The 15495-nt window shown below is 40.5% G+C and overlaps 1 protein-coding gene across 1 annotated transcript in view; it reads right to left on the bottom strand.

The window, feature by feature from the left end:
- The window catches only part of ANKAR (ankyrin and armadillo repeat containing), a 1392657-nt gene that overhangs the window by 1085840 nt on the left and 291322 nt on the right, over positions 1-15495 (bottom strand). The window contains exon 7 of the mRNA XM_086955361.1: positions 2298-2520. Coding sequence (XP_086811487.1) covers positions 2298-2520 — 223 coding nt within the window. The remainder of the gene's footprint in view (positions 1-2297; positions 2521-15495) is intronic.

Genomic DNA, 15495 nt, shown 5'->3' with positions numbered 1-15495 from the left:
AAGAAGCTGAAGTGGGTATGACTTTTTTTTGGAAAGTCTTGTAGAGATTCGCCAACGGTTTTGGTTGTGGTACTTCCATATCCACACAGATTAATGGCACATAAAAATAATTCCCACTAATACGCATGCAACTATTGGCAGGCCTAAGGTATATGATACCAAAACCTTACATTTTTAATTTTTTACACCTAGGCCATTTATCTGAAACATTGTACAGCATCCAGCGATAATCTATTGATAGTGATGGAATACATATTTTATGATCCTGCCTCAGTCTATCAGCTCTAGGTTTTGCAATGATTTCATAATCACTGTTTAACAAAGTAATTGGATGACAAGATGCAGGCTCCTCTGGATGTTTTCTGGATTTGAGAAAGTGGATCACTGTGCCATTTTTTAAATAAAGCTGGGATATCTCCATTAGCATAGACACATAACTAAAGTAACAGGGGCCGATTCAAGAACTAACTTAAGACAAAATCCTAAACTTACTACTTTTGATATGCACAGAAGGCATTTAGTAGTAGTAGTAAAGTTAGGATTTTGTCTTTAGTTTGACTTAAGACAAACTTAAGACAAACTTAAGACAAACTTAAGACAGACTTAAGACAAACTTTAGGCAAACTTTAGGCAAACTTTAGGCAAACTTTAGACAAACTTTAGACAAACTTAAGACAGACTTAAGACAGACTTAAGACAGACTTAAGACAAACTTAAGAAAAAATCCTAACTTAAGTCTGTCTTAAGTCTGTCTTAAGTTTGTCTTATGTCTGTCTTAAGTTAAACTTAAGACAAAATCCTAACTACTACTGCAAAATGCCTTCTGTGAATACCAAAAGTAGTAAGCTTAGGATTTTGTCTTTGGCTAATTCTGGGAATCCGGCCCACAGAGTTTCCAACTGGATAGAGAAGGTTTTATAACATTCTCCAGGGTATCCATTTTACCCATATCTTTCCACTTGGAAGTATTTCTATGGTAGGAATAATTCTGCTTCCATAAATAGGGTAATAATAGATCCTGCTGCTTGATCTGAAATGTAGGGAGTTGAGAGAAAATAAACATACTCATTTATATTGGCCTTTGAAGGTTGAATATCTGATTTGTACAATGTTCTTCTGTGATGAAGCATTACATTTTATTTCTTTGCTTTCCACTATATAATAGCCAGTTTCTGGATTTTTTAAATCTAGTGATTGGATTTTTACCCCTGTACTAACCACATTAGTAATTCACCAGTGAACTCAGCTTCTTAGTAAGCTCTTTGTCCAAATATTTTGTTGTTTACCTAATAGTGATGCAAAAAAGTAAAGCTTAAGGTGTCTTTGGCTTTTATCCATGTATAAGAATCTTCTCGAATACATCTTTTGAACATTTGACACACAATCACGATAGCTTTCTTAAATGATTTTAAATAGCACTTTGAATTTTTCTTCTTTGTAATGTTGTGAAATAATAGACACTTTCAAAGTAGGTTTAAATGCATCTCATATTATGGAAACATGTATTATTGACGAAAAAATATATGAGATAATTGTATGTATTACACAGAGATAAAAACACCTCTGTCAGAAATAATTTATTGAGAAGTCATGTAGCAGGGAGGATGGGAAGGTAATTGAGATTTAAAATAAATTAAGATGTGTGAGAGAAAAAGCAATGATAGACTGCAAAAGTCAAGCGGAGGAGGAAAGAGAGCCAGTGAGCGACACAGTCTAAGTGCTCAGTGACAAAGTCTCAAATGGAGAGAGAGAAGAGAGAAATGGTGTAGGGAGCTGGGAGAGTGAAGTAATTAATGCAAACACAATGAAGCTGCGGAGAAAATAAGAGAAAGGAGCAGGACATGCATTCCAATGTTGTGGTATTAGTACACAATTCAAAATGCAATGTGTCCCTTTCCTATTATTACAGAAGCTGACAAGCACACTTAAGACCAAATAACAAATTACCCTGCACCATGGAGTATCTCTCAGTGCTGGAAGCATTAGGATAGTAAAATACAAAAATCTGGAAATACGACAAGTGAGATAGCTAAAGAATGGGAAGAACAAGTACATAAATTCTAAAAGACCGAAGAGAAAAGTTTGTGAAACAACCCCATGAGATTATGAACATCAATAGATGTATGGAGTAATGTTTCTATGTGCAACTCAAACTGGAAAAAACAGAATACATCTTCGCCAAGACAAGCAGAATATGTAGTTAATTCCCAGGCTTTGCAACAGGAGGATGGACCATGACCCCAAACAACTATCACCCTCCCCATCCCGCAATGTGTTTAGAAATATAAAACACTTACCATGATCTGTAGAATGATAAATGCGTCTCTGATTCAGGTTCAATCCTGCCCTTGATAGCTGTACGATAATTGGTGTATGATTGTGCAAGGCAGCATGGTGAATTAGGGCATAACCAGATTCATCAGCGAAGCCCAAATTAGCAGCTGGAACCTTACGGCAGCAAGTATGGAAAATTGCAGACAGTCCTTTCTCAGCAGCAGCTCTCAATCCATAATTTAAACTCTGAAAACAAGCAAGTATGTTTAATTCACAAGACAAATAACCCCAGCATTGTCACATTAAATACTATATAGTTAATATAGCAAACCAATACTACAACAGCACATTTCCCTACAATTTTCTGGAACAACCTACATTACACTCATATGTATTATTTTGCAGACACACGTGCTGTTGCATTATCTTTACATTTTCAGTTACCTTTATTCAATTTGAATTAGTTAAAAAAAAACACTTGACAGCCTACGTGGAGGGTGTGTAAAACAGTAGATGAATAACAACAACAGCTACCGATAGGCAATGAGCTAATACTTTGCAGATAAATGAACATTTAAACAATACCCCCAGAAGAGAGTTCATGAGTCTTGCAGTGGGCACTGGAGACTCAGCTTTCACTTCTCATGCAGTCAGATCCATGTTCTGTTATGGCCTTTTTAGGTCTGGCTAAAGACAGTTTTAGCTGTCTTGCCAGCTTCATGCGTTTCCCAAAAAATCATGTAGCTGGCTGTAAAAGTTAATTTCCATTGGTAACGTAATATCTGGTAAAAACACAGCTAAGCCGCAGATTCATTAACTTTTGAATTCTCCAGAGGCGCTAGTCTGGGTCCAGAAAAGAAGAAACTGTCATCCACGCACTGGAGGGGACTTATATGGCTCCACTGAGGTAATGACCGAAGTTGACGTCATTACAGAGCCATACGACGCCGTCCCCGGCGCAGAGGTAGCGCTGAAAAATGTCGAAATCCAGATTGGTGCCTAGGAAGCATTCAAAAGGTAAGGAATCGGTGGCTAGATGTCTTGATCAAATTTTTTAAAATATCTTTTCTAATCTAGGTGACACGCTAATAAATGCCTTGATTCTTCTGCAGTGGATGGATCATGTGGCCATCCTCTTTGATATTATTTTAAACATAAGTTGATCGTTGACCCCCACTTAAATCTCTTCACCAGTGCATTCTTAGTTTAAAGTTATCCCCTCCAATTTTTCTATGGCACAGCAATGGAATTTGTGAAAATTGTATGATGATTTAAGTAATTATGTTAACTTAGTCAATAACTGGACAACGTTCCTGAAAGGCATACAAGGAAAGATGCTTTCTGGCTCTTCGCAGAGCTTTGTGCCTCGAAATAATCTTTGGAGAATCAGAAAGTAAGTGGCCCAGAAGACTTGACTCCTCAATTGAATTAGAATATCAGATTAGATTCAAAATTAGATAATAAAAAAATGTAAACTATCTATAGCCACTACTCTATACATATTAGCGCCAATGCCAATATTTTTAAAGACATATTTATAATTATCTCCGAACTTTCATCCCCTAATTTTGGTGAAAGACCATTCCCACCTTTTAGTTTCTATGGTATGATCTTTCTGACTTTTTTAAGTACAGCTTTGAAAATATTCTTCTGGTACTCTCTAGACTTAGACTTCTTAATGCTAATCATTTTTCATAACCCAAACTTGCGGCTCTCTAAATTAACTGCTTTGAAAACCTTTTCTACAATTTGGTTGACTGCACTACGGCAAAGCTCAGTGTTGTTAAGTCTGGCATCCATAGTGGTCCCTGCCAGGTCAGAATCTTACAACTGCTATCTGTAGTAATTACTAACTTCTGCATCTAGCCTTTGATATCTGCCATCGTGCAGAGGAATTACTAAAAGCCCTTTGATTAGTTGAAGCATCTTAATTAACTTTCACCCAATCTCTTTGCTTCTTGTTACCACTAAGGTTCCAGAAAATGCTATGGACAAGGTGACGTCTCTATTGTTGAAGAATCATGTCCTCCTTGACTTGGCAGAGTCGGCTTCAGTGCACATTACGTTGGCTAGATCTTTTGATGTCTAACTACATGATATGGAATAGAGGTGACAGAGCAGGCCTTATTCTTGTGGCCTTCCTTACGACCTTCCACACAGTTTTCCAGAACATCCTCAAAGCCATAAGCATGGCGAACCTCACCTTAAAATGGCTGAATGGTCTTCCCTGAGCCATATCCTTTTTTACATCTATTTAACTGAATTGGCACATTTGGTTTCTATTTTTACATATACGCAGGTTACTAGCAACTTGGATGTCTAATTGACTGGTTATCAGGGCAGGTTTCAAAGTTGCTTCAATGAAGACCTTTTTGTGGGAAATCCATCTATATCATGGTCCAACTTGTGGTGGCCTAGCTCCTTGGGTATAGCCCCAGTTCTATTGGCACCTAGCAAGAACCTAGGTCAATTAAGGACAAAGGTTTGTCTCTGAAGATCTATGTATTCAAATTATCATCTCTGATTCATTATAGCTTAAAACTTTGCGAAAAATATTTGCCCCATTGATCATCTAAGTTATGATTGCTTCCTGTTGAAGATTATAAGAATGCTTCCCTAAATACATGAAGTACAAACTTCAACTCATCCAGAAAGCAGTTGCTCACTATGACGTCGATTAGGATGGCAGACGGACTTGCGTCCGTCCGCCACCCCGAGGTGGAGGGACCGTCCGCAGGGGCAGCGGCGTTCCCTCCATACCAATTAGGATGTGACCGCCACCCTGGCGGTCACATTCTGTATATTTAACATTGCGGCGGGTGCTGCTTTAAGCAGCACCCGCCGCAAGGTTAAATATGCATGCTTTGCATTTGCTTGCACAAAGCGGCAGGCACCGCGCGGCGCCTGCCGCTGTGTACATGCAAATGCAGGGCGGTACCATAGGTACCCCCCAATGTGCACCCCCACCCGACACCTTGGGGGCCAGCAATGGCCCCCCAAGGGCCCCCCCCAGAAGCTATTGTCCACATGCTTTTTCACGGAGGTAAATCCGCCGCGGAAAAGCATGTTTACAAACCCAACGTAATTTGGCTGGCGGTGTCTTGCAGACACTGCCACCAAATTGCGGCCAACACCCCGCGGATCAGCAGCAGACGGACCTGCCGTCCGCCGTTGATCTCACCTCCATCATAATCTGGCGGTGGGTGTTTTGAAGGTCCGTTGCGGTGATTTCGCATCCTCCGGGCCGTCGGTGGCTTCGACCGGCCCGGAGGATGCGGAATCACCGCAATTATAATCGACCCCTTAGTTTTATATCTCTCATGTCATGATCATTCTTTTGGTCTATCTCTCTAGGCCTAATTGGTTGCTGGTACACACATTAGTGGAAATGCATCTATCCAAAAGCAATGCATGGTGTGGGCCCTTTGTTTCTATAGGGCAATCAATGCATATGTTCTATGATTCATCCCATTCAGTTTACCTCTTATAATCTTAGGGTGTCCCCTATTTATTTATTTATGGATGTTTTTGGGAAGTTCTGACACCTCATAAAAAGCACTAGGGGAAGGGGGAGCAGGGTACGGTCATGCTAGCACAACAATGCTCCCCATGTCCAATAATAATCAATTAAAATAGCCTGTAGGTCTTCAGTAATAGGACTTCCTCTTTGACAATATTATAAGATAGGGTGGTTTAGCAATGGTAGATAAATTGGAATAATCATGTGGTATACATTGGTTCTAAGCCATCGGGCCAAATACAAATTAAGTACGACTTCCTTGGATAGCTCAGATTCAATTGCTTTTAGGATGAGCAGAAAAGACGGGTTTTCAGTGAATTTCTGAATTTTAGGTAACTGTCTAAGTACCTTAAACAATGTGTTCCAGAAAGTTAACCCTTGTACACAGAAGGCTCTTCAACTAAATCTTTAGATTTCATTAAAGTTAGTAAATTATAGAGTCTATAGAGGCTTCCCTCGCAGGGCTGAGTGGGGTCGCCAAAGATAATGAAGTGAAGAGCCTCAGTGTTTGGTTCAACCAAGTGAGTGTGGATTCGTTTCACAAGGGCAAAAAGTGATGAAATCCAAGCTGCACAGGTGTCCTTGCTCGAATGACCAGCACAGAGAAAAAATCTCCATACACAAAGATGTTTGGTGGTGATGTACCCCACTGGAGCCATTGAGGTGATATCAATCTTCCAACGCTTGGATGCCATACTGGTGCCCATCAATGAATCATGTATAGCTCTAGTATTTAAGATAGACATATTGGCCACAGACATTGGCCCTCTGAGGACGGATCAACAAATGCTATTTGAAAGACTAAAATCAACTGAAAAATCCCTAGTTTCAATATGACTTTCCATACCAAAATTCCAGGAACACATTACAGATCTTAGGGAGTGCGTACACATCCTAGAATACTAGGCCAAAGATTAAGAGAGCCACTCCAGGAGAAATAATATGTAGATTACTGGACTCCTGGAAGAGGTTGATGGACCCAGCATGGAGCTGTCCCTCAAGGAGAGGGCTGCCACCCAGACTGCAATTGTTGTATTCTCCAGAGTCTACTCTATTGAAAGAGGCGCACTGCCTTGGGAACACTGCCTAGAACAAGTGCTCCTCCAATCTGGTAGTAGCCCATTTACTTAACTACAAAGATCATGACTGACTGCTTCAACTGTGAAGCCAAATGGTTCAAACACAGTACACAACAGTAAGGTGTTTCTGTTTCCAGAATTCAGTGTTGGTTTAAGAGCAATGAAATGTGTTTCTTGATATCACATGTACACTTATATCTCGGAGTCTGTATAAATTGAAAATACTCAATATCTTCTTATAATCCTTTACAATATGTGACAGATAGAAGGCAGCAGAATACCAAATCACTGTGACGTAGTTCACACATTATAGAAGAAGGTGAAAGCATAACAGATTAAGATCATGGCACCTAGGCAGATCGACTAACGAACATGCAGCCCCTGAAGGTTTAGAATTGGCACAGATTGTCTCGTCCCACTCTGCCACATATGCTGACCTAACAGGTCTATCAAACTCTGATGCCACTGCATCAGACAGTAGGGGAGGACATGAACCTGACTACTGAGCCACTCCCACATTGCCACAGATCAGTTCAGTTCAGTTTTAAGCTGTGATTCAGAACCTGCACAAAAGTCCTGAAGGAAGAAAGGCACTGGAGAAGAAGAAACATGGATATTACCTTCCATTCAATTATCATGGCCACCCCATGTGTAAGATAATACAAATATAGCCTTAAGGAAATTTAGGTGATACGATGGCTTGATTGCTGACGTACCTAGGATGTAATGTAGATGTCCCAAGAGATGTTCCTCAATTGAATTCCAGTAGAAATTCAAGGAGGCTCTCTTCTGGATCTGCTACTGTGAGATTGGAAGGATTTGAAGTAAGGGGCGTCCAATCCATCCGGGTCAACACTATCATTTTAAATTTGATGGATAAAAACTATCTGGCCTGTGAGAATGCCTTACCAGTGGATGTACAAGACAAATAAGTAGAAAAAGCATTGTGCTAGCCCCACCGTTTGCTACTATATATGGTTGTAAGCTAACCCTATGATTCAGGAGAATTTGCTTATGTTTGACTTCTAGCATTACCTTTGTACCCAACCAGATGAAGGAGCAAACCACGAAGAGGAAACCTGCCCGTCCTCCCATCTGCGGAGAGCAGACTTAAAGGACTGAGGAAAAGTAATATGTTGAGGTGAAATGAAGAAGAGAACGACGGCAATTGTTATCCAACATCAACTAATGGAAAACAAAGAAGAATTCACTTGTGAAATAGAAGAGTTCAGATACCTCTTGGATAACTTATGTGCCACAGAGTTTTCAAGCAGTTCATATAAGCAAACTATTAAGCTCTCTTCATCCCTTAAGACTAAGCATTGTCGTATATGAACTGTAATGGAATAATATGTATTTTGTCAAAGAAATTGAAAATACATTGACAAACTAATGCCATTACAATGCGAACAGAATGACAATCTCAAAGAAATCTGTGACCCCTGAGAATGCATGTAATTATCATTTTGAGGAATACCCTAGCACAACATCAGGACATTTCATGAACTAGTATATCCAGATAACTCAAATAACAACCAAGAGTACTGTACTCCTGACAAATGTCTTAATAATATCCCAAGGCAACCAGGTATATAATGGAAGTCAAATGAAATAAATAACAAGAAATTAAATTACAATCAGACTGCAAAGCTAAATGTCCAGTTTATACAGTGAACCTTATAAACATGTCAATGAAACAATCATACTATTGTTATATGTATTTTCACATATTCGGGAATTTGAAAAGACTCCTATTCTATAGAACAATTCTAATAAAACCTTATTTCTAAATCCAGTTAAAAATAAGGAAGCGCATGGGTCATATCAGTATTAATGAAATTCTGCTTATATTACAGCTTGTATGGCTCCATGGTTTTATTGACTTAATGTTACTGTGATCCCCTGAGTCTGCCGCTGTTCAAATGACATGATTTCCACTACTATGTAGTAGCGTAAAGATGCCACCCATCATATAATACTGCTGTGATGTTGAGTGTATGCGCCTATTGTCCAGTTGTATGCCAGTTATGTTTTTGGTTGAAATTGTAAAACCAATAAAAAAAATAAGTATAAAAACAATATATACATACATTTTGTTGTTGAGCTAACCATGGCATTAGAAATAGATGTCAATAAAAGCTTCTGGTGCTATGGTTACATACACTGAAAACACATTTGACTAAATGTGGCATTCGGAGAAGTTGGCTCCCAAATCCTCCTCAGTACTCGAGCCCCTTCTCCCAATTGCTTTTGAAGACTATAAAGATCTTCTAAGGACTTGTAACATTAAGTGATGTCTTTATTATATGCCCTACATCTGTTGGCTATGGTCCCTCATCCTGCTTTCCCGCAGTGTTGGCTAATGTGTACCTTTAGTTGTCCCCTTTACCGCTGCAACCACTGCTCTCAAATCTTGTGGTGTAAATACCAGGATCTCTCTCGTCGCATAATGACAAGGTACAGATTTCCCCAATGTCTTCTTGTAGGTGCCCTAAGGACACAGGGCTTAGTAGTTCAGGTTCATAGTTTACACATCTTAAACAACATCATTTATATACCGAAACTATACTGCACTTCTATGCAAACCTTCCAGTACTTATCGAATTGAAGATGTAGATCCTCTCCAGGAAAGTCTCTCAACAGCTAACAGCTTCTAGAAGATTGGTGCAGCCTTAAAAAGCGAGCATGCACAAGAGTGTTGCCAGTTCTCACAAGACTTCCTTAGTCTTGCAAGAGTTTATTGAGTTCTTCTTTCTCTCCCCCACACAGGATTTCTCAAAAATGTGAACTAGAAGTGCTGAGGGCATTAAAGTGTATGCTCTCTTCATGGTGTTGGTGGCCTGGTGGGGGCGTGGGGGGGGCATCAGAGTTTATGTTCTCTTCTTGGTGTGGGTGCACTTGAGATGTGTGCCTCCACGGAGGAATACCAAGTGCATGGTTCTTGTGTTCAAGCGAAGTGGGCTTGCAGACCCGACAGATACAGCAACTTAAACAATTTACACTAATTTTATGCCCACTTAATCCAACACTGTTTGCCATCTGCATAGAGCCACTAACTAACAGCATCTGCATCGGAATACTACCCACAGTACATAAAGCCTCTACATCAAAAGCTTACATTTCTGCAGATGGCATATTTGGATTATAGCTGGTACACTGCTGAATTAGTATCTGTATCAGACAAACTGGTGGAAAATCAAACGAAATATCCAAGTATCAAATTAAGAACACCAAAACAGAAGCTTTTCACCCAATCTGGCCATTCATCTTGAACACCTAATGGTTAAAATGAAAGTATCATATTTAAAAGATTGGTTCTCAACAGGCAAGAAGGAAATGAGTGATTAAAACTATACCACAAACTTAACTGCATTCCAAAGCGGCATAAAAAGCATAGGAAGCATGTGATTACCTGAATATGCCATTTAAGTTACATAAAAATTGTAATACTGCATCTGCTGTTACTTAAAATTAATTTTGTAATGTTAAAGGTACTGAAAATAATTTAAGGATGTTAGGTCAATTATAAGCAAATACTCTGAAAAAGAGTAGGATCACAAAAGAAAAGTTACGTTGCCATAATCTAACAAAAAGTAAGTACCTGGTGTACTGGTTAACCATTATTTAGCTGCTTTCAGTTACATCTTGCTGATCATAATCAATGGGAAAAACAAAAGACTAAAGGTAAGGATTCAAAGAGCTGTATGTATAAATCCATCCAAACCATGTTTTATAAGCAAACTACATTAAAGATTCTTAATGGGATAAACCAGGTATTGGTAGGCTTAACAAACAAAACTACAACCAAATTATCTCAAATATACCCATGTGGGGCAATCCAAGGTTCCAGAACCACTAATGTGTGCAAAATAAACATAGCTAAGCAAGTACTGTTGAGATACAAAATCTGTGAGCATACAATGCATGTATCATTCTTTAAACAGCAGTTAGGAGGACATCAACTATCTAATTAACATATGTTGTTAAAGGTTGGCCATGGAAACTAGGCAGTGTTGCTTTAAAGATATAGAACATTGTCGAAGAAGTTCAGTCATTTAATAGTTAGGAATTAGGTGTGAACTTAACAAAACTCTCAGGTTTGGTTGAAACATACTCTTATGTAACGAAATAGAGAATACAGCCCAGCACAAAGCGTTAAGGCATCTATACTACAAGGTTAGATCTGCAACTACATACATGTAAAGCTAGAGAAACTGAAAAATATTCTGGCCAAGTTTATTCGAATACTAGATGAAGATTAAGATAATATGATTCATCATTTGTTCCGTTAGTTTTTTTCCCAATCACAAGCATGTTACCATGGATCTATTTGCGGACCTCAGTGTAAAGAAAGCACACATTTTTGGTAAAAAAGAAAACCTGATGTATTACTTGCTTATAATTTCTTGTCAGGAAATAAGGAAGGCATGGACTTGATGGGGCAATGTGAAATAAGTAATGAGCTTTAAAGACATAAAGCGAAATATATCGCTATATCAAATTGCAATACAATATTCAAGGAGACTGAACATATCTTGAGCACCGCAAAAAATTACTTTGTGAAGAGTTCAACAAATAATAATAACCTAGAGAGGCTATTGAGGTCATCAATAAATATATGAAAGATGAAAGAAAATTCTCAACACAAAGAGGATGACTGAAGTTGTTCTCATGTAACTCAGTGTAGCAATTCACATGTAATGAGAAATTGAGTATGGCTCTTTAAATTTGATACGGGTGGACAACAGTGTCTGAAAAGACATTTTAAAGAACAGATCTGATCACTCAGGGCAAGGCACTACTGCCGTTCCTAACTCCTCCGAAATTTAGAGCAAATGACTTCTTTGGACTTGAAGGATGCAATCAATCGAGTTCCAACCTCAGTCTTACGTCAGATATTGTCTATAATTTGCCACCTCAAACCAAACTAAAGGTCCTTGAGTTTTTAAAAGGCATGCTCTTTGAGCGCACTCCCAGGAGCTCCTTACTGGGTAGCTAAGTTTGACAGTGCCATAGCCTCGATCTCTCCACGCTAGCATCAGTGGCTTCTGGCTCTAGTGATTCCCCTGTGGGTGCCAGAGCTCAGAGAGTTAGTTCTGCTGTGCACTAGGAATGCTGTGGCACCTAGGAATCAGCACCATTAGGTCTTGCCGGACCTATGTTTCTCAAACTATCATGGCCTTAGTGCTTGTTTGCTGTCCAATTCAAGATAGCAGTCTGCACCTTTTCTGACCACAGTTTCCCTACCAGGTCAGTGATAACTATTTAAATCCAGCAGTCTGTATCCTGTGTGGGATACATCGCTCTCAGTTTAGGGATAGGTTCTATTAATTTTCCCCTGGTTCCTTCTTTCCTGGTTCCCTGTTTGTAGGTTGGCACGTTATCATATGCATACTTTGCAGTTTTTTTTCCTGCCGCTGGCTTTTTCCTCCTTGGTGTTTTTAATTCGAATGGAACTACCTCAGCTTAATGCTAACAATCACTGGTTGGCATTGTGGCATCCACAGAAGTTGGTCCTTTGAGCCAGAGGAGCACCCTGCATGACCAGCAATTGACAGATTGTGATGATGCCCACATCACCTGAACCAGACAGGTCCCACTCAAGCCTTACAAGGTGGAGTTGGAGTCATTACACAATGAAAATGCAGTTCTGGGCCAACTGTTTGCCAGTAGAGTGCCCTCTGAATTACCACAAGTTCCTGCCAGAGCCATGCATTTTGATAGAGATCCAAACAAAATAAAAGAATTCCTGGATACTGTAACAGTCCATTTTGCTTTTTGTCCCACTCAGTTTTCTCTGAATAAGACTAAGATGTGGTATCCATTCAGCTTTCTGTCTGAATCTCATTATGAGAGTCTCTTTATGAAATATAGCAAGGGTCCAAGGATGTATTAAACTCTTGAAACAGGTCACATAAGTTATCAGCTGAAACAATGAAATGGAACTTGACAGTCTTCCATCGGGGCTAAAACAGGAAATCAAAGAAGAGCTGATATATATATATGTATATATATATATATATATATATATATATATATATATATATATTACCTACTGGCGATAGCCAGTAGGTATATATAGTTAGGATTTTTTCTCTATGGAACTTTTGAAAATTCTATGTCTAATAACTTTGGCGTTTGTGGATGGAATCAGCTGAAATTTTCAGGAAAATGGCACATTTTGTTTCTGAGCAGCCCCTTAAAATTTGGGGGGCCGAGAAAAAAGGGGGTCCCCAAACGCGTTTTTCCCATTCATTTTTCCATAGGGCGTTTGGCCTCACTTTTAGCTCGGACGGCTGAATGGATTTGCACGAAACTTGGCAAAATTGTAGGGACTGTTAGCCCGATGTGCCTTTGCTGGGTCTCAATATATGTGCTCCAGTGGATTTTGAGAAATTAACGTTTAAAAAAACAGATATATCTGTGACAGCGTACCCGATAGCGCACCAGTTCGCGTACTTTTCGCGAAAAAAGTGCTTCGCGAAGCGAAGCTGATTGGCTCTCCGGTGTCTGTCAACATTCTAAACAGTCCGGAGCGGCCGCCATCTTGTCTCTCGGTAGGATCGAGAGACAAGAGGAGGCCAAAACGAAGGAGGAAATGAAGGAAAGGGGGCAAGGTAGACCTCTTCTGACCCCCTAGGATTGATGAGGGGGATATTAAAGTGCCCCGCGGGGCCAAAAAAAAATAAAAAAAACAATTGTGATTTTTTGTCGTGGAGGCGCAAATCGGTACGTGAACCGGGCAGCTAACCGGCAGCGTAACGGGAGTCTGAGGAGAAGCTGATTGGCTGTCAACATTGTAAACAGTCTGGAGCGGCCGCCATCTTGTCTCTCGGTAGGATCGAGAGACAAGAGGTGGTGAAAAACGAAGGGGGAAATGAAGGAAAGGGGGCAAGGTAGACCCCTCCTGACCCCCTAGGATTGATGAGGGGGATATTAAAGTGGCCCGCGGGGAAAAAAAAAAAATTGTGATTTTTCGCCGTAGAGGCGCGTCCCGGTACGCGAACCGGGCAGCTAACTGGGCAGCTAACCGGCAGCGTAACGGGAGTCTGAGGAGAAGCTGATTGGCTGTCAACATTGTAAACAGTCCGGAGTGGCCGCCATCTTGTCTCTCGGTAGGATCGAGAGACAAGAGGTGGTGAAAAACGAAGGGGGAAATGAAGGAAAGGGGGCAAGGTAGACCCCTCCTGACCCCCTAGGATTGATGAGGGGATATTAAAGTGTCTCGCGGGGCAAAAGAAAAAAAAAGAAAATTGCGATTTTTCGCGGTAGAGGCGCTTCCCGGTACGCCAACCGGGCAGCTAACCGGCAGAGTAACGGGAGTCCGACATCTTGTGTTTTTGGAGCGTCCGGTTTGCATACCGGGTAGCGTTCCGGTAAGCGTAACAAGGGGAAAACCAAGAGAAACAGTAAAATAAAATTTAAAGGAATAGATTTCCACCAAACTTGGCAAAATTGTAGGGACTGTTTGTTTGTTGTGCCTTTGCAAGGCCTCAAGATATGTGCACGTGTAGATTTTGTCTAATTAAGGTTAAAAAAATATATATATATCTGTAAGCGTGCTCTGGCGCGCTTACGTTACGGGTTTTGTTTGCGCTGCAGAGACGATACGTCACGTTTATGCGACACGTCATGAGGCGTCTCACGTGGCTACGTGATACGTCACGTAATAAAGAATATATTTTACAGCTATAGATATTAGCTTTTAAAAAACCAATGAAATTCACTGAAAAAACCATAGGTTATAGACCATATATAGTTAGGAATTTGCATTTACAAAACCATGAAAATTCACTGAAAAAACCATTGGTTATAGACCATATATAGTTAGGGATTAGTTCCCTGGAACTCTCTCTTCTGGCCCTCAACCCTTGGTCCCGCCCCCACTCCTTCTACCACGGTTAAAACACTGGGGGTCAAAATGAATAATCAACTTACCCTCCACTCCCAAATCAGCTCTGTGGTTTCCTCCTGCTTCCTCACCCTCCGAACTATCCGCACTGTCGCTCGTTTCTTCTCCCCCCAGGCACTCAAAATGATCATGGCCGCTCTAGTGATATCACGGCTGGATTATGCCAACGCTCTTTACAATGGCATACCAGCATACAGTCTTAGGAGGCTGCAGCTGGTTCAAAACCAAGCTGCCCGGCTGGTTTTTGGACTCCCACGCTATCACCACTCCACACCCCTCCTTAGGGAGCTTCATTGGCTCCCTATTAAAGAACGATCTTTGTTTAAAACTGCCTGCATGGTTTTCCAGGCCCGAGAATGCACCGCCCCGCCTTCATTTCCTCACTAATAAAAGAATATGCTCCCCCCAGAGAACTCCGTTCCTCCACCAAATCCCTTCTTCAAATCCCACGCTTTAGACACAAAAAGTGGGGTGGGTCCAACTTCTCCACCTTGGCCCCCACATTCTGGAACTCCCTCCCAGACCACCTCCGTGCGGCTACCCATTATGTTTCCTTCCGTAAGGAACTAAAAACATTTCTTTTCAAGCAGGCTTTCCCTGTGTAAACCCCTTCCCAGGCTCTACCACCGGATCTTATTTTATTTTGTCTCTGTAGTCAATACCCTCCACTAGCGCCAAGAAACCGTTCGGTGCACGCTGCGCTTTATAAA

The sequence above is a fragment of the Lissotriton vulgaris genome, chromosome 2_1, assembly GCF_964263255.1.
Source record: "Lissotriton vulgaris chromosome 2_1, aLisVul1.2, whole genome shotgun sequence".
Taxonomy (NCBI): Eukaryota; Metazoa; Chordata; class Amphibia; order Caudata; family Salamandridae; genus Lissotriton; species Lissotriton vulgaris.
The sequence above is the reverse complement of the archived record's forward strand: the minus strand, read 5'-3'. Positions and strand labels throughout refer to the sequence as shown.